This window comes from Octopus sinensis, linkage group LG16 (genome assembly GCF_006345805.1).
Source record: "Octopus sinensis linkage group LG16, ASM634580v1, whole genome shotgun sequence".
NCBI lineage: Eukaryota > Metazoa > Mollusca > Cephalopoda > Octopoda > Octopodidae > Octopus > Octopus sinensis.
In genome coordinates, this window is record NC_043012.1 from 23,407,429 (window position 1) to 23,428,950 (window position 21,522).

Sequence of the window (21,522 nt, forward strand, 5' to 3'; positions counted from 1 at the left end):
ACAGAACTAACTTAGTAGTTGGCAATTTTCTTCCTGGCATTCATAGGATTTCTGTGTATTATTTCACTATGGAATTCTGAAATTTAGCCAATTTTTTTTTTCTCTAATACAAGCTGAATCTAGTTTGATAACAGCTAAATAACTCAAAAACATTTCAAAAGACACTACACTATTCATGTAGACTGTTTGTCTGCGTAATATGTTCATACAAGCAAAAATGGCCAATACAAACAATTTATTCCTTTTCATTTTTAAATGGGAAATGCACCAGCAGATGATTCTTGTAATATAGAAATTGCATGATTCTTTTTTTCTTATTGTTGCTTATAATCATTAATTTAATTTCTATTGTATTGCAATGAAAAGGAAATAATTTTCATCTTATTAAAACTGTTTAGGTAAAGTGTGATTAAGATATAGTTTTAAGAGAGAACAGGCAGTGAATATTTCATATTTATTTTTAATTTCTTAACCCTAAAACTTTTCATTATTTTGATGAAGGATCGAACAATATTTTTTGTCTTTTCCTTCACCCACTCCTTCACTCTCTCTCTCTGTTGCCCCCCCCCCACCTCTCAGTCTGGCTGAGACTGAGATATTTACATATTTCTGGTTGGAGCAGTAATATTATAATTAAATATTCTTCTTTGTCCAAACAACATATTGTGAATGACAGCGAAGCTCATCACACAAAGGCAAATTAAATACACCGAAATACACAGAAAATTCTCTGGGTTTAGGTGAACACTTTGCACAATAGTACTGAAAACTCTCAACAGAGTTTCACAATACAACCTAAGGAAACAACAGAATTATATTAAAAAACAAACAAACAAGAGAGAAATGCATCTTTAAATTTTAAGTTATCTGCCACCATTGATAATATTTTAAGGGGTCATGTCTTTTCTTTGATATGGATTTTGAAAGATAAATAACGGCTAATTATTATCATGAGAAATGGTTCATCATCATCATCATCATCATCATTTACCATGTTTACCAGTCTGAAAGGTTTGACAGGTTCTGATGAGCCACAGAGTGATTGCTGAGCTCCAGTGTCAGCGTTGGCCTGGTTTCTATAGCTGGATGCTCTTTTCTAACATCAGCCACTTTACAGAGTACTGGGTGCTTGTTTTCATTCCACCTGCACTCGTGACATTGCCAAGTAATTTGCAAGACGGGGGAAAAAATAACATGGAAAAAGGAAAACAAATTCTGCCATTAAGTAAGGGGAGTATTCGAGGATGAGGGTGGGAGGTGGCTTATTGTAAAGAGTTGGAAGTTGAAGTCTGACAGAACGAACAGACATAAGAGTCTTGCTGTAGAGTGGATACAGGATTATCACACATTATGTAGAGAGGAGTGGGAGTAGGGGTTTGTGAGCAAACTCCCAAGGTACAGGGAAGTGAGTATAAGAAAGGAAGTGAAGATGAGCAGAGAGGTGAGCATATCTCCTTTACTCTCTTTTATTTGTTTCAGTCATTTGACTGTGGCCATGCTGGAGCACCGCCTTTAATCGAGCAACTCGACCCCGGGACTTATTCTTTTGTAAGCCCAGTACTTATTCTATCGGTCTCTTTTGCCGAACCGCTAAGTAACAGGGACATAGACACACCAGCATTGGTTGTCAAGCAATGCTAGGGGGACAAACACAGACACACAAACACACACTTGCATATATATATATATATATATATATATATATATATATATACACATATATATATACACATATCTACGACAGGCTTCTTTCAGTTTCCGTCTGCCAAATCCACTCACAAGGCTTTGGTCGGCCCAAGGCTATAGTAGAAGACACTTGCCCAAGGTGCCACGCAGTGGGACTGAACCTGGAACCATATGGTTGGTAAACAAGCTACTTACCACACAGCCACTCCTGTGAGGTTTAGTTATTAAATTTAATCTAAGAATCAAAAAAGAAAGAAAAAAAGGTTATAAGCTTTTCATCTTATTAAAACTGTTTAGGTAAAGTGTGATTAAGATATACTTTTAAGAGAGAACAGGCAGTGAATATTTCATATTCATAAGGAATTACAAATAAATATGCTAAATAACTCAAAAACATTTCAAATGATATTTTTTTTTCTATTTTAGCTAAAAAACATTTTATGTCATTTAGTTTATAACATCCTATAATGAATATGAGAGGACATATAATGCAGTTGTGTCGCCACAAACTGAAAGAGCTCCTAAAACTGGTGCTTATTTCCAGATTTGAAACCTGAAACAGAGGAATGAAGAATTTCACTAATTCCTAGAAGATCTAATATGTATTTCTTTAGCCATGTCAACCGAAGCATGAGTCCTGTCCTAATACATAGACTACAGAAGTGTGAAATTATGATTCAAGAGCTCGTAATCAGACAACTTATTCACTTAGCTATTTTGTCTCTACATAATGTAGCTAATTAAAGATGAAGTAAACGAAAGTTTGTAATTAACAGAACTGAAGGTTTTAAGCTCTTTGAAAGTTCTGCTGCATGTGAAATTTTCAGTCAACAAATTGCTTTGGATTATTTGATATGGATAAACCTAACAGACCAAGTAAAGTTGACAAGTCAACTCCATTATTTTAACTGAGGAATGACACACGTGTTTTCTCTTTTATAAGGAAGTGTAAAATGTGTTTAAACAGCCCAGTGAATGTGAAAAATACTTTTGATGGTTAAAGAATGGCCAGTCTTTACATTTGTTAGTATTTTGCCATCTTTTTTTCTGTGATAAGAGAGTGACAGTTCTCAAGAACATTATGTTCTATTTTGAAATTTATTAACTCAAAGAATAAATTTTATATTTAGTTGCTTTAACTCTTTAATTCTCATGAAATATACTGTCCTTATGTTTTAAATGAGTTTATAAAACAATGCAAACTTTGGGAGGATTTAATAAGATAATTAACATTTGTTTTATAATTAAGCTAATAACATTTGTAACTATGAAATTTCAATGGTATGATTGCTTGCTTATTTTTAGAAAATTGCAGGGTAAGGGTAGGTGCAAATGCTTGAATCTGGCCACTGTGAATATAACACAAGTAGAGTATTTAGTTCAGATGTGGCCAGTTTAGTAAAAGCATGTTGCCTAGCGGTTAGAGTGTTGCCCTCACAGCCACTTGATCATAGTTTCAATTCCCAGACTGGTCAGCATGTGTTCTTGAGCAAAACACTTCATTTCACATTTCTCTAATGGGTTGGAGAGTGCCAGAATCATTGTTGCATCAGCAGATATGCTTTATGATATATCTTCCAGCTCTCCACATTCTGAGTTCAAATCCTACTTGCCTGGAGAAGGCAACAGGAAACCACCCCAGTATTCACCCCAAGTGAACATGCATGGCTTAGTGGCTTGGGTATTCAGCGAAGAATCACAAGACCATGATTTCAATTCCCAGAGGTGTGGTGTGTTCTTGAGCAAAACACCTTATATCTCATTGCTCCAGTCCACTCAGTTGCCAAAAATGAGTGGTACTTGTAATACGCTGGGCCTACCTTGTCACACTTTGTGTCACGTTGAATCTATTTCAGAACTACATTAAGGGTATGCATGTCTGTGGAGTTCTCAGCTTAACTTGCATGTTAATTTCATGAGCAGGTTGTTCCACTGATCAATTCAACTGGAACCCTCGTCATCGTAGTTGATGGAATGCCAGGCTATTCGTCCCAAGTCAAGTCATGGACGTATATGTCATTTCGGTAGTCTACTTAACAGTAGCAGGGGAGGGTATGGGTCCTTCCAGGTTGTACAGAGTGTGCTAGAGAAAGTTAACATGCACAGGACCTGCTCAAGGGCCGACCACTGTTAGAACTTTCATTCAGTTCAAAATTCCAAATAATCTCTCATTTTTTCATTACAAAAGTCAGACGGCCATTACCCTACTTCTTGCTTTAGTTGAATAAAACTCATTTTCAATAAAGAATAAATATACATATAAAAAAAAAACATGATGGTATTAATAATGTAACAAGTAGTAGAGGTTGTAATGGTGGTGGTGGTGGTCGTAGTAGTAGTAAATGCAGCAACAGTGATGGTGCTAGCAATAGTAGTAGTAGTAGTAGTAGTGGTGGTGGTGATGGAGCTGGCAACAGTAGTGTTTGCAGTTGCGGTGATGCTGATAGTTGTAGTAGCAGCAGTAGTAGTGGTGGTGGTGGTGAGCAGTAGTGGTGGGTTGTCAGTAGTGGTAACGTTAGTGGCAAAGAAGTAAAGCAAAAAAAAAACTAATAAATTTAAGCGCACAATCTAAAAGAAACCAAAAAAAAAACAAAAAATGCAGCTTGTTGTGCAGTCAGCTTTGTTGTTGTTGTTCTCTTCCTTCATGTGTGCAAGCTGCAAGTTCCAGTGTTTTTATTTATTTATTTATTTATTTACTTTAGTTTTTTTTTGTTGTTGTTTTTATTTATTTTAATCTGTGCTCAAAGCACATGTATCAAGTTTATCCAGGGCACACCTTCAGGTAACGTCTTTCTCGTCTGCAGTCTGTGTCGACTCGATTATCCAGAACCTTACCATCTAATTTGCAACATATGATTCAAGGGTGAGAAAGTTCCAAGTGTAAAACTGTAAACTTAATTGCGCCTAATCTAATGATCAAAAGGAAAGAACTGAGAGCAAACAACTCTCTTGGAGAATATGCTGCTGAAATATCTTCACCTCTCTTTTTCAGCTGTAGAATTCATGAATACTTAATATGCAAAAATATTATTTGCTTTCAACAGCTACCGTTTTGTCACAGTTTTCTTTTGCATTTGTTGGCACCAGAACCCAGAAGTCAAAGTTAAAATTAATGCAAGACTATCTTCATAGCTCACATTTCCAAAGACTAAAAGAATACTGTAATATTGTTTGTATTTTTTCATCAGATGCCGTTATTAAGATTTTTGTCTTTAATGCTCTATGTTTCTGCTACAGTTATTCCAAATATTTATACTATATTTTATTTACATGCATGCAATTATGTTTGCGGTGAGAGTGGGGGTTCAACACATCGCAAACAAGATACGAGATGATATATTCAATAGCAATGATCTGCATGCAGCATATCAAGTCGTATAAAAAACATACATGCATGTGTTTGGGTGTGCAATGGTTTATCATATCATATGTTTATGCATTACATATATATACATACATGTGCACACATGTGTGCACACAGAGTGTCCCATAAGTAAGACAGAATTTAACATTGCATTACTGATTAAATCATGCCTTGATAATGGGAAAAATTATATATGAAAAGAAGTCTAAATATGAAAAGTTAAAACTGGAGAAGTGCTTATAAAGCTGTTTCACAAAATCTAATACACATATATATGTGTGTGTGTGGGAGTGCAAGTAAATATATATATATATATATATATATACACACACACATATCACACTTTATATATACACACACTTATATCTATATAAGCGTATGTATAAAGGGAAAGTTTACGAAAAAAAGCAAAAGACGAAGACAGGTGGTGTACAAAACAAACATATGTATTAGTATAGCGCTCAGTAATAGAAAAAGTCGTTTACGTTTCGAGCCTACGCTCTTCTACAGAAAGGTACACAGAAAAAACAAGGAGAGAAGAACACTGTGTGTAGTGGCTAACGATCTATCATGGCGCCTGACTCAGACTCGTATTTATATATATATATATATATATATAAAACCTTTATGCCTGTATATATTATGGGTGTATGTATGCACATATTTATATCACTAATCAAAGATATTTGATCAACATATAAGCTTTAACACTGACAAAACATTGAGTAATGTTTGTGTGATACATTAAATGCTAACACACATATATGAATTGAATGGTACTGCCCAGGTATTGAAACCACAATGATATCCGTGAGGCAGCTGATGATGGAGGTATGTTGGATTGTTGGTATGGCTGTGGAATACTATTATAACACATCCTTTTGATATATATATATATATATATATATATAAATATATGTATATAATATATATATATATATATATGCATATATACATATATGTACATACCTACATCTCTTGATCAAATGTCTTTGACTATTGATATACATATGCACATACATACACACACAATATATACAGGCATAACGGATTATCATTTTGCACATTACTTAATCACCAGTATATTATTGTTATTTTATATTTAATATTTCTATTATATGTAATTTTCTAGCTGGTGTAATTTAATTTTTCATTTTGAATTGATAAAAGGTGGTTTTTTTCTAATTTATATATATTATGTATATATATATATATATATATATTATATTTTGTGAATTTTGATTTAGCTTTTCTAAATTGAATTTTTCCCTGTAAGTTAGGAATAATATTCCCTCAAATTATTATTGTTATTATTATTATTATTATATATATATACATGTATATGCATATGTGGGCGCAGCCTCGGCTAGCCCCCATGCCGGTGACACGTAAAAGCACCGTCCGTTCGTGGCCGTTTGCCAGCTCTGTCTGGCCCCGTGTCAGTGGCACGTAAAAGCACCATCCGTTCGTGTCCGTTGCCAGCATTGCCTGGCCCCGTGCCGGTGACACGTAAAAGCACCATCCGTTCGTGGCCGTTGTGCCAGCTCTGTCTGGCACCTGTGCAGGTGGCACGTAAAAAACACCCACTACACTCGCGGAGTGGTTGGCGTTAGGAAGGGCATCCAGCCGTAGAAACACTGCTAAATCTGACTGGGCCTGATGAAGCCTTCCGGCTTCACAGACCCCAGTTAAACCGTCCAACCCATGCTAGCATGGAAAACGGACACTAAATGATGATGATGATGATGATGATGATGATGACATCACAAAACGTGTACAACCAAAAAGTACGAAGCATGAGTACATGGAACATAAACTATTCTTTCAAACAATGAAAGGCACAAATGGAAAACAAAACAACATAAAGACCGACCCTTCATCAGTTGTTGGCTGTTTTTCTAGTCTCAAATTTCGAGCATTTAACCATAATATATGCTTTCGATAAAACAGTTGCTCCCACAAAGCAAATTAAATAAAATTTGCGATTTTGTAGAGGATCAAAACTGGTAGCACAAACAGGACAATGAAAACAAACAGGAAGGGCTGGAAAGCCTAAATGAGGTTGTGGTGGTGAACATGTAAATCAAGCTAGGACAGGAGACAGATGAGAACACATCTTGCTTGTTCCAGCTACAATGGAGTGAAAGAAAGATGGCTGATGGCCATGTGGGAGCCACGTGAGCAAGGAAGGAGGAGTGAGGGGGAGAGAGTCACAGAGTAATAGGATAGTGTACTTCATGTTGGAGTCTTTGATGAAACTGTAAGGTATTACTCAGGCACTCAACTCTGAGCCCACCACCTAATAGTAGAAACAGCTGTAAGCTAATGACGTTCATAAGACAATTGTAAATTCCTTTGTCATCTCTTCTTCTTTATTACCACTCTGTACTCAACTAACAATTCATTCTAAAGAATTGCACATTGAGTTCTACACCAGGTTATTAGTATTGTAGTGTGCGTGTACATGAGTGTTACTCAGAGTTTTAAAGGCACAAGGCAAAGCATGTGTGTAATTGATGAATGAAATGTCTTTGATGAGGGAAGCCTTTCAGTCCATATTTGGATTGAAAGGTGGTTCATTATTGGGTAAAGCCATGCCAGGTTCCCATTGGACAAGCTGGGTCATATAAAAACTGTTGCAGATTGTTGGCATAAGTCATGATGAGGCATGATTAGATTGTGAAAGTACCACTAAGATGAAAGGGAAACAAGATAGCCATGATTAATTTTCATTAGCAGGGGATTGGGGTACAAGAATATACAGCAGTATTTCTTCTGACACTTTATGTCCTGAGTTCAATTCACACCAAAGTCCACTCAGTCTTTCATCTTTTCAGGGTTGATAACATAAAATATCCATCAAGTACTGGGCACAGTGTAACTGACCAGCACTCTTCCCCTAAAATGGCTGCCCTTGAGCCAAAACTTGAAGCCATAATTTTCCAAGTCAGTAACATCAATTAGAAATCATGGTCAATTTTCTGAAGAACATAACAGACTGTTTCAAGACCTGCAGTTTGTTACAAAGCCAAACTTTACAATTACACAATCTACCAGAATCTACTAGAGCTTTATCAACAATGTTTCAGGTTACAGTGAGGAAAGCATGTCTTTGGTTTCTAAGTTTCCAAATGAAATATGACAAGGAAGTGGCATTGACTCTGTCATTGGGTCTAAAGAAGATCAAATGTTGGTTATGCTGTCCTCTGAAGTCATCAGCATAGAGAACCATATAATTTCTCTTGATACAATATGGTGAAATAACCATAGCAATATCATCGTCATCATCATCATCATCATCATCATTTAACTTCTGTTGTCCATGCTGGCATGGGTTGGATAGTTTGATCAGGGCTGGCAGATTTGGTATGGCTTCTACGGCTGTCTTATAAAAGCCGTCTTTGCATAGCTAAGATGCAGGGCCAAATTGTATTCTTCAATGTGTTTAAATGCAAATGATGCATACTGGAGCCACTATTGTTTCTCTTTAGCCTTGTTGCAAGATGGTTCCCACTGTCAGTTTTAAGCATCATTTTTATACCTTTCCTTGCTGGAAAGTGACATAGATAACTGGGTAACTAACACTGGAGTTGTTTACCCTGCTTCCAGGTTCTTGTTGATGGAAGACCTCCAATCATTAATTAATGTTTCCCCTCACACATAAATCATTAAACCTGGAGGGCAACTGACATTTATGACTTGAACTATAAACTTCAGAACTGATGCTTCAAATGTACGGGGAAAGACAACAGTATCACACAGTGCAAAATCAGCAATAATTGATGCCTCAGGTGATTCAGGAATTTACCTTGCATCTCAGGTATAATGATTCTGAGGAAGCGACTAAACACTACAGTTTAAAAGTGCATTAACCCTTTAATCCTTTCATTGCTGTATTTATTTTGAGCTGCTCTGTATTTCTTTCAATTACATTAAATATAACAAAGAATTTAGTAAAATAACTTAGTTATCATTGAACTAGTGTTAGGAACATAAATTGTGACTAAGATTTGGTGGAAGATTTTAATTCAAAACTTATGAAAACAAGACATTTGTACTGAGAGCCAGAGCCGGTTTCAGCTGGGTTGGTAATGACAGGGTTAACTGTGAAATTAAATTTCATGGTCATTCCAGTTATGATGTTAAATATCCACTAAAAAATAGAATTGGTATTTTCTGCAAGTCATGCTGCCTTAGTAATGTTGATGTATCTCAACATAAAATAGTTTCAAACATGACACTCTACAACAAGGGATAGATTTGTATATAAAACTGCTTTTTTTTTAGTTAAAGATAATGAAATTTTGATTGAATATGTGTGATTTTTGCAGCAAAATATTTAAACCCTTTCATTACTGTATTTATTTTAAGATGCTCTGTATTTCTTTCAATTATTTTAAATATAACAAAGAATTAAGTAAAATTACTTAGTTATCATTAAGCTAGTGTTAGGAACATAAATTGTGACTAAGGTGGAAGATTTTAATTCAAAACTTATGAAAACAAGGCATTTGTACTCAGAGCCAGAACTGGTTTCAGCCGGGTTGGTAACGAAAGGGTTAAGTTGTGAGCTCCCATGATGTAAACTGTAGCAAAATTAACCAGTAAAAAGATGACACAAGTTCCCTGTTAGCAAGTTTGATTTTTCATTTGTTTTTTTTTTTATTGTTTTCTCTTATTTCCAGGAAGAGCTCAAGTTGAGATTGAGATTAACAAATTTAATGTCATTAAAAAAAATTTTACTTTGCTACTTCCATACTAAAGTACTTTATTAGGTGATGCATTTCTTTTCTTTCAAGGATAGTGCAGCTATGGCTGTGACACAGGTATGGCTGTGGTGCAGGTAAGGCTGTGATGCAGGTATGGCTGTGGTGCATGTATGGCTGTGGCGCATGTATGGGTGTGGTGCAGGTATGGGTGTGGTGCAGGTATGGCTGTGGCACAGGTAGGGCTGTGGTGCAGGTATGACTGGGATGCAGGTATGGGTGTGGTGCAGGTATGGCAGGGATGCATGTATGGGTGTGGTGCAGGTATGGCTGTGGTACAGGTATGGCTGTAGTGCAGGTATGGCTGTGATGCAGGTATGGCTGCGGCACAGGTATGGCTGTGGCACAGGTATGGTTGTAGCACAGGTATGGCTGTGGCACAGGTATGGCTGTGGTGCAGGTATGGCTGTGGTGCAGGTATGGCTGTGGCACATGTAGGGCTGTGGTGCAGGTATGGCTGGAATGCAGGTATGGATGTGGTGCAGGTATGGCTGGGATGCAGGTATGGGTGTGGTGCAGGCATGGCTGTGGTACAGGTATGGCTGTAGTGCATGTATGGCTGTGATGCAGGTATGGTTGTATGGTGAAGAAGCTCCCTTTGCAACAATACCATTGCACATGTGTCTTCAACCATTGCCCTCGGCTGATCAAACTTAGCCTTTTGAGTGAATTGGCTAGAAGAAACTGAGTGGAAGTTCACCATATCTATAGCTATCTATCTATCTATCTGTCTACATACAGATTGATCTCTAATTGGGAACAGAACATGTGCAAGGGGTAGACCCAGGAAGCTGTGGGATGAAGTGGTGAGAAAGGGTCTTTAGATGTTAGGCTTCACAAAGGGAATGACAAGGGACTGAGACTCCTGGCACTTAGCTATGCTTGCAAAGACACATCAAGCTGAGTAAAATCATGGCTGTCCCCTGCACCCCTCTTCAGGTGAGTGATCCTAATCTCACAGGTTTGTGGGAGCTGGTGCCATGTAAAAAGCATGAGTGCTGGTGCTGCATTTAAAGAGCACCCAGTCCACTCTGTAAAGGTGTCGGTTTTAAGGAGGGTATCCAGCAGTAGATACCATGCCAAAACAGACATCTGGAGTCAGGGCAGATCTTCAGCTGGCTAGATCCAGTCAAACCATCCAACCCATACCAGTATAGAGAACGAGTGTATGATGATGATGTATAAACAGGCACATAGATATGGGTGGGATAAGGTGTATATGTGGGTATAAGTGTCCCCTAGCATCACTTAACAACCGCTATTGGTTTGTTTACACTCCCATAATGGCTTGGCACAAAGGATTAATAAAATAGGTACCAGACTTAAAAGCAAGTACTGGGGTCTCTTTGTCTGAGTGGCTCCTTGAAGGTGGTGCCCCAGTATGGCTGTAGTCCAATGACTGAAACAAGTAAAAAAAATTACGAAAAAAGGTAACCCATAATAAATGCTTTGTCAGTGTTGTTCATTTCCATTAGTACCAGTAATTGGTAGCAGGGTGTGCGGTCATACTGACAAAATGGGTCATCCAAATCGAGTTTTGAAAAGCGAATCTATGTAGACAGCAATTTAATTTATATTATTACAGTTTAAGTGTATACATACAAACATACATACATACATGCATATATACATACACACATACATACATACATACATACATACATACATACATACATACATACATACATACACATATACATACATGCAGCAAAAGAAGTTTGTTTTTTAAAAAAATTTGGAAATCATAATTTAAGACGCTATGTATTTTTCATCATAGAAAGAAAATTCTTGACATTTTTTTTTCCCCAAAGAAAATTCATAAGTTTTATTTCATTCTGTTATGGGTGAAAAAAAAATCTTTGATTCAAGAGAAGACATGCTGAATAATGAAAAGAGAGAGAGAGAGAGAAAGAGAAAAGGGATTAAAGTGAACACACACACCCACATACATAGACAGACAGAATATAATAAAAATTCTAAGAAACATATGGAATAAAAAAAAAAGGTTAATTAAATACAGTCTGAGTCAGTAGAGAGAAAATAAAACATCTTATGTAAAATAGACTTTTGAAATAAGTGAAAAGTGGAAGAAGAATTGGTAAAATGGACCAAGAAATGTAGGGAAGGATTTACAAAAAACACTTTAGCTTATTTATATCTTTGCAAATTTTTTCCATCTCTTCTGCATCATCATCACCATTACTATTATTATTATCATTATTTTTATAAATATTATTATTATTATCATTATTTTATTAATATTATTATTATTATTATCATTATTTTATTATATTATTATTATTATTATTATTATTATCATTATTTTATTAATATTATTATTATTATTATTGCTGTTGTTATTTTCTTTATCCAAAATAGAAGGGAGGAGTCGTTTCCATTGTGTGAGTGATGAGTTATATTGTCATTATGACTGACATGCTGTTGTCTAGCTGTCCACTGAAGGTACTTGGCATGGCTTGACATACGTCAACTTCTCCCACAGAAACACAAAATCGTAATGGTGGAAGAGGTTAACTGAGTAATGAAAAAAATAAATAAACTGTGAAATATTAATAATAATAATAATAATGATGATGATGATGATAACATTTCAAAAATACCCACAAATAGACAAAAAAACAACTGGGTGTTTTTTGGGTCTGTTCCCACTTTTTCCTGAAACAATAACCCACCCAATCATCATTAACTCCCTTCCTTCCTACTCCAATTCCAAAGGGCCATCTAAAATTACATGAGTTTCTTTGCCAGGACAAACAATATTTCAAAAAAGATGAAAATAAATGATGATGTAGACAATAAGCTGACCAATCTCTGAGCTTTCCACATCCCATTCTACCTACATGTGGGTATATTGAATAATGAGCCGATGATTGTAAAATAAGATAATTAACAGAGAAATGATAAAAAAATAATAAATCAACATAACAAGAAATATAAAAGTGATTAAGAATATAATAATGTAATGTATGTATATGCAGACCTACCTATGTACATTTACACACGCAAAGAAATATTGAAAAATTTTTCTTCAAAAAAAAATGAATAAAGAATTTTTATTTATATTCTGCATATAAAAATGAAATTAATAAAATGTTGCACACACAGTCGTATATCCTTTTAGAGTGGGAAATTTTCATATGGTTATGAGAAAAATAAGGAAACCTTCCTCTCTTATCCCCTAAAATCCATGCAGTAGTTACATCTTTCTCCCCAACACTCAGTCTTCTTTCTTACAAGTTTTGTCATTCATTCTTTGAATCTTTATGTCTCAAAAAAAAACCAAAAAAAAAAGCCGCCCCCACCCCAAAAACCCCAAAAAACCCCCGAAAAAAATTAAAAACCAAAAAAAAACCCACAAATAAGTGACTTGAATTCGATAAAATCCCCCCCACCCAATGAAAATGAATAAAAAAAAAATAAAAGTAAAAATCAAAATTAAATCTTATCCCAAATGAAAGTAAAAAAAAAGAATGAAATAAACTATAACAAAATTTTCATCCCCTAAAATATTTAAGTGGGGTTGGGTTCAGTTTAATGTGTACAAATAGTGAAGAAGAAAAATAGGAGAGAAGCTTTTGTATGAATGAATCAATGAATAGATGAATGAATGAAGGAATGAAAAATATGTGTAGGTTGGGATAAGAAATAGAAAGAATGAAAGAATTAAACATAGCTATAAATTTTCAACAATGCATGTTGGGATGGATAGAATTATTTACAGATTATATGTGTGCTTGTGTATAAACAGATAGGTAGATATACATAGATATATATACATACGTATGTATGTATGTATAAAAAATAGTCATACCTATATATGTATACAATTACATACATAAATATGAAAATAGAGCTATCTGTCAATACATATGTATATGTGTGTATATATATATATACATATATATATATATATATATATATATATATATTATATATATATATATACATATATATATATATGTATATATGTATATATATATATATATATGTATATATATATATGTATATATGTATATATATATATGTATATATATATATATATATATATATATTATATATATATATATATATATATATATATATATTATATATATATATATATATACATGTATATATACATATATATATATATAGAGAGAGAGATGCATGCTTGTTAATATATATATACACACACATGATTATTATATGCACACACACACACACACACACGACTATGTATATATGTGTGTGTACATATGTAGATTCACAAATAATTACTCACACATATATTCATGCAAACACACATGTATACGCAGACAAAGTGCGCATGTTGAGACCCCTACAAACATAGGTTCACAGAGATACGATAGCAGAGAGAAAGTAAATGAAAAGAAGGCACAGCAAAAAAAAAAAAAAAAAATGTTAATTAAATGAATAAATTTGAAAAAGAAAAAAAGATTTTGTTGAAAAATAAATGGGGAAATGAAAATGAAATAGAAAGGAGAAGATAGGATTTATGTATGTATGTATATACGTATATATGTATGTATGCATGTATGTATAAACACACACATATATACAAAGAGAAAAAGGGAATGAAGGAGACAGAGAGAAAGAAGAAGATAGAGAGGGAGGGAGAACAGAAATGGAATGGGGGAAAAAAAGAAGGAAAAAAATGCTTGTTTTGTCAAAAAGATTTTTAGAACCATCAACTTTTCACAATATATTTTTCTATGGGATAAAAATGGAAGAGGCCACTGTAACACCAAGAACTTCCTTATGCCTGTCAGCTGATATCTGAGAACATTGCAAGACTTATATCTCATAGTGTTGTTCTTGGAGTTATTGCACATGTACATATGCAATGGAAACTATGTTCCTTATTTCATATCTCCCATTTGCATATGCATTGTCTATCTTTTTGTTACAAATTTTTTCTTTAATATTTTTTTTTTTTAATATTCAGTTTGTGTAGACTCTCTCCTTCACTTCAATACTTAACATTAAAAAAATATTGATATAATTTCATTTTTTTTTTTTTTTTTTTTTTCTGGCATTCAACTTTATTCACAACCATCTTTTTTCTTATGCATGTAGGGTGTATTTTTTTTTTCTCTCTCTTTTTACCAAAATTACATTTCAACAAAATCACGAAAGTGAAGTGAAAATACAAAAGTTAAGAGAAAAGATCATCAACAACAATGATGAGAGTGATGAAACATTACATGTTTTATGTACATCTGTATGTGTGCAATGTTTATCAAACACCGCACATACACACACACACACACACACACACACACACATTTACAGTGTTTATATATATGTTTACACTGTGCTTATATACATGTCTTTACAATGTAATGTATATATATATATATATATATATATATATATACACACACCTACATGTAAATATGTGTTTATATAAACACAGTAAATATATATATATATATTTACTGTGTAGGTGAGTGTATATGTATGTGTGTGTATGTATATATATATATATATGTATATATATATTTACGGTGTTTATATAAACACATATTACATGTAGGTGTGTGTGTATATAAATATATATATATATATGTGTGTGTGTGTGTATATATACATACATATACACTCTCCTATATCACAGGCATCAGACAATAGCCTATGTATGCGTGTGTGTGTATACACAAACACACACACATTATAGATACTATACACATTCATTTTTACAAGTTTTTTTAAGTGAAAGAGACAGAGAAACAGTAAAACAAGAAAGGGACAATGAGTGATGTTGTAATTTTAAAAAGGGGCTGCAAAAGGTGGATTTATGACAGCCTAGGCATTTCAAAAATATGGCTTTAACACACACAAAAAAGGAGTTCTCTGCATTTATCTTAGATTCAACTTGAAGAATTCCTGCACACACATTTTATCAGAATTTCTTTATCACTGAATAAGTTGACAAAGTAGAAAAAGAAAAATTCAATGAATAAGCAATGACTGTGTAGTTGAGAAGTGTATGCATGTATGTATATACATACATGCATACATGTGTGTCTTTACAACTGTTTTTGTCAGCCACCACCACTTGACAACCAGGAATGGTTTGTTTACATCCCCCAAAACTTAGGAGTTCCACATAAGAGACCGAAAGAATAAGTACAAGACTTTTCAAAAATAAGTATTGGACGTGGGGTAACTTAATCAATTAAACACTCTGAAAAGGGGGCTCTGAAAGGGGTCTCAGGGAGAAGTGTCCCAGCCCTCCTAAGCTAGTTTTCTACCACATTTCTTAAAAATCGTGGTAGAGGCCTTGGTCTTGGGACCACTCATGTATACAAACTGAGAAATTCCAGCTCTAAAAAAGCCTCATGATAGCAAAGGAGAATGGGCACCAGCCAGCCCAAAGGTTGGAGTAAGCTGCACCTGCCTACCTCAGTTGACAGGGACAAAACCTGGATTTATAACGATGATGATGATGATGATGATGAAGGCAGTGCCTCAACATGACCCATAGTCCAATGACATAAATATAAAAAACAAAAACTGATGAACATAGAACATAGAACATGGATGAGTGATTAAGAAGTTTTGTTTCAGAACCGTACGGTTACAAGTTCAATACCCATGCACAGCATCTTGGACAAACTGCTTCACAGCATAAACTGGAGTTTAATAAATACAAACTTCTATCAAAAACAGGACTTTGGTTGACTGGGGAAAGTGAACAGTCACAGCAGCTGCTAGCACCAGCATCATCATCATCAGTGTCATTGTCATCTGAGTTGTGAGCTACCTCATTACACATCTATTTTTAGTAAAGACTAGGTGAATAGTTCGCACCTGAGTCAGTCATTATTGAGAGACCCTCTTCTCACCATTTAGTGGGTTTGTGTGTGTTACATGGCTTGGTTTCTACGGATAGATGTCCTTCCTACTTTGAAACATTGCACAGAGTTGACTGAATGAATTGTCTAATGACTACAACATTTGATTAGTTTTCTGAGTAACAAGGCTAAAAGGACATTATATATACATACATATATATATACATATATATATACATATACATATATGCATATATATATACACACACACATATAAATATATATATACATACACATATATGTTTGTCTTTATACATATATGTATATATACATATATATATTATATATATATACATTTTCGAAGCAATAAGGGGTGAATTATACCGCCTTCTCATCAGGAAAAAACAAGGAACTTATGTCAGCATCAAGATGAACAAAAACTTTTAGATGACTGCCCACACATCGTTCAACTCCATTCTTTCATTTATTTGTATTAAAAAAACACACAAATTTCCACACGAAAGCACGTGATCTCTGCCCTTGGCATGTAGCTTCAACCATGTTTTTCTGATGTGAATTTGCTACCCAGGTTAACCGAATTATCCATACTAAGATAATTCATTCAATTACTTAAATATTTATATATATATACATATATCTATATATATATATATATATATATATATAAAATACAAAATGGGACAAGAACGCAAAACATCCAGACAGTTAGGTGATACAAAAAAGGGATAACAAAACATCCAGATAGACAATGCAAAGAAAACAAAGACGGATCATCCGGAGGTTTCTTTCCTCAGTTGAGTTCCAGATTATCTTTGCAATTTTGGCTGGTTATACTCGAGATTGCTCCTATCTGGCCAGCTCTGAGGAAAAACTAAGCTAACAGCATTAAATTACTTGGAAGAAAGCAGCGACTTGTTTTCTTTGTTTCTTCCAAGGAACCTAATGCTATTCGCTTAATTTTTCCTTGGAGCTGGCCAGATTGGAGCAATCTCGAGTATAAGCAGCTGAAATTGCAAAGATAATCTGGAACTCGAATGAGGAAAGAAAACTCCAAATGACCCATCCTTGTTCTTTGTATTGTATATCTGGATATTTTGTTGTCCCTTTTTTGTATCACCTAACTGTCTGTATGTTTTGCGTTCTTGTCCCATTTTGTATTTTTTATATACATATACATATATATATATATTATATATATATATATATATATACACACATATATACAAGCATATACATACACATATATATATATATATATATATATATATATATACTTATATATATACACTTACATATATACACACACACACATATATATATGTATATGCACACACACATATCTATACATATACATACATAAAAGCTGGCGAGCTGACAGAAATGTTAGCACGCCAGGCGAAATACTTAGCAGTATTTTGTCTGCCGTAACGTTCTGAATTCAAATTCAGCCGAGGTCGACTTTACCTTTCATCCTTTTGGGGTTGATAACTTAAGTACCAGTTACACACTGGGGTTGAAGTAATTGACTCAATCCCTTTGCCTGTCCTTGTTTGTCCCCTCTATGTTTAGCCCCTTGTGGGCAACAAAGAAATAAAAATATACACGTACATACACACGCGTACATATATATATATATGCACACCTCTACATAAACACACATATATATACAAATATATACATGCATACATATAAGTGACAGTCTGAATAAGTTAGGATTTTCAGAAATCAACAAATTAACTCACACATTTCAAATGTAATCTGAAAGGGGAACAATGTAACTATGTTTTAGTTATCTACATTCCAATGATGGAGCTTTGTATCTCTGTTGGAAAGCAGCTTCTTCCTCACAGCAAGAATATAAATATTTAAAGACATAAGAGAATATTTATATATATATATATATATATATACTCTTACTCTTTTACTCTTTTATTAGTTTCAGTCATTTGACTGCGGCCATACTGGAGCACCGCCTTTAATCGAGCAACTTGACCCCGGGACTTATTCTTTTGTAAGCCCAGTACTTATCCTATCGGTCTCTTTTGCCAAACCGCTAAGTAACGGGGACATAAACACACCAGCATCGGTTGTCAAGCAATGCTAGGGGGACAAACACACACACGCATACATATATATATACATACATACAACAGGCTTCTTTGAGTTTCCGTCTACCAAATCCACTCACAAGGCTTTGGTCGGCCCGAGGCTATAGTAGAAGACACTTGCCCAAGGTGCCACACAGTGGGACTGAACCCGGAACCATGTAGTTGGTAAACAAGCTACTTACCACACATCCACTCCAGCGCATATATATATATAATATATATATATATATATATATATATATATAATATATATATATATATATACACACATATATACAAGCATATACATACACATATATATATATATATGCACACCTCTACATAAACACACATATATATATGTATATGCACACACACATATCTATACATATACATACATAAAAGCTGGCGAGCTGACAGAAATGTTAGCACGCCAGGCGAAATACTTAGCAGTATTTTGTCTGCCGTAACGTTCTGAATTCAAATTCAGCCGAGGTCGACTTTACCTTTCATCCATTTGGGGTTGATAACTTAAGTACCAGTTACACACTGGGGTTGAAGTAATTGACTCAATCCCTTTGCCTGTCCTTGTTTGTCCCCTCTATGTTTAGCCCCTTGTGGGCAACAAAGAAATAAAAATATACACGTACATACACACGCGTACATATATATATATATGCACACCTCTACATAAACACACATATATATACAAATATATACATGCATACATATAAGTGACAGTCTGAATAAGTTAGGATTTTCAGAAATCAACAAATTAACTCACACATTTCAAATGTAATCTGAAAGGGGAACAATGTAACTATGTTTTAGTTATCTACATTCCAATGATGGAGCTTGTATCTCTGTTGGAAAGCAGCTTCTTCCTCACAGCAAGAATATAAATATTTAAAGACATAAGAGAATATTTATATATATATATATATATATATACTCTTACTCTTTTACTCTTTTATTAGTTTCAGTCATTTGACTGCGGCCATACTGGAGCACCGCCTTAATGGAGCAACTTGACCCCGGGACTTATTCTTTTGTAAGCCCAGTACTTATCCTATCGGTCTCTTTTGCCAAACCGCTAACGGGGACATAAACACACCAGCATCGGTTGTCAAGCAATGCTAGGGGGACAAACACACACACGCATACATATATATATACATACATACAACAGGCTTCTTTGAGTTCCGTCTACCAAATCCACTCACAAGGCTTTGGTCGGCCCGAGGCTATAGTAGAAGACACTTGCCAAGGTGCCACACAGTGGGACTGAACCCGGAACCATGTAGTTGGTAAACAAGCTACTTACCACACATCCACTCCAGCGCATATATATATATATATATATATATATATCTATATATATATATATATATATATATATATATAGATACACACACACACACAAATGTATATATACCAACAATTGGTACACTTGCATTAACATATGGTGGTTGTCCACTCCTTATGCAAAGTTTGAACACCCCATGTAACTACACCCTAGAACCATCATGGCATCTGATGTGGAATTAACATATACATACATATATGTGTGGTAAGTAGCTTGCTTACCAACCACATGGTTCTGGGTTCAGTTACACTGCATGGCACCTTAGGCAAGTGTCCTCTGCTATAGCCTCAGGCTGATCAAAGCCTTGTGAGTGGATTTGGTAGAAGGAAATTGAAACAAGCTTATCTTATATATATATATATGTGTGTGTGTATGTGTGTGCACGTGTGTGTTTGTGTGTCTGCGTTTGCCTCTCAACCATCGCTTGACAATCAATGTTGGTGTGTTTACGTCTCCCGTAACTTAGTGAATTGGCAAAAGAGCCTGATAGAATAAGTACTAGGCTAGACTTTGCAATGAATAAGTCCTGAGGTCGATTTGTTCGACTAAAGATGGCGCTCCAGCATAGCTGTAGTCAAACAACTGAAACAAATAAAAGAATATATACACATATATTTACAAACATACACACATATATATATAAACACAGACACACACACATAATATTAAGCGTTACATAGGAGTGGTTGGCGTTAGGAAGGGCATCCATCCGTAGAAACATTGCGAGATCAGACTGGGCCTGGTGCAGCCTTCTGGCTTCCCAGACACCAGTTGAACCGTCCAACCCATGCTAGCATGGAAAGCGGATGCTAAATGATGATGATGATGATGATGATGATAGGACTATTATGAGTAGTTTTTACTCTTTAGTTATCTATTAAGCATAACGTAGAATTTTTGTTTGTAGTATTTCTTCTTTAGTTGTCCAGTGACATCATCAATAATTGTATATAAATATAATAATTTTTTAGGTCATTTTTTAGGTTACTTTCTTAGATTATTTTACTTTTTTAGATTACATTTCTATGTAGATTTCAAATTGTTGAAAGATATAGAATTAGTATGGCATTTTTTATCTTCTATTTTTATAAAGTGAATTCGTTATTCAATGATGTCGTTCTTGGTTGAATGAATGGATGTCTAAAGTTAAATTTGATTTGGCGTTTCTTTTTTTAGAGTTTTTTAACAACTAAATTTTTTTCAGATGTTCACTTGGAATTTCACCAAGTTGGATTACCTTCATAATGTTGTGGTGACATAAATTTTTGTAGATATTATTAAGTTTAATAATATTGTGTATATGTGTGTGTGTAAATGTATGTATGTATGTGTGTGTATATATATATATATATATATATATGTATGCATGTATGTATATGTTAATGCAATTGAAACAGTTGTTGGATTTTTAAGG

At 34.5% G+C, this 21,522-nt stretch overlaps 1 protein-coding gene across 1 annotated transcript in view; it reads right to left on the bottom strand.

The window, feature by feature from the left end:
- Nucleotides 1-783: 783 nt before the first annotated feature.
- The window catches only part of LOC118766635, a 728,994-nt gene continuing 708,255 nt past the window's right edge, over nucleotides 784-21,522 (bottom strand). The window contains exons 4-5 of the mRNA XM_036510193.1: nucleotides 1,882-1,921; nucleotides 784-795 (exon numbers count right to left, since the gene is read on the bottom strand). Of these exons, the coding sequence (XP_036366086.1) occupies nucleotides 784-795; nucleotides 1,882-1,921 (52 nt within the window). The remainder of the gene's footprint in view (nucleotides 796-1,881; nucleotides 1,922-21,522) is intronic.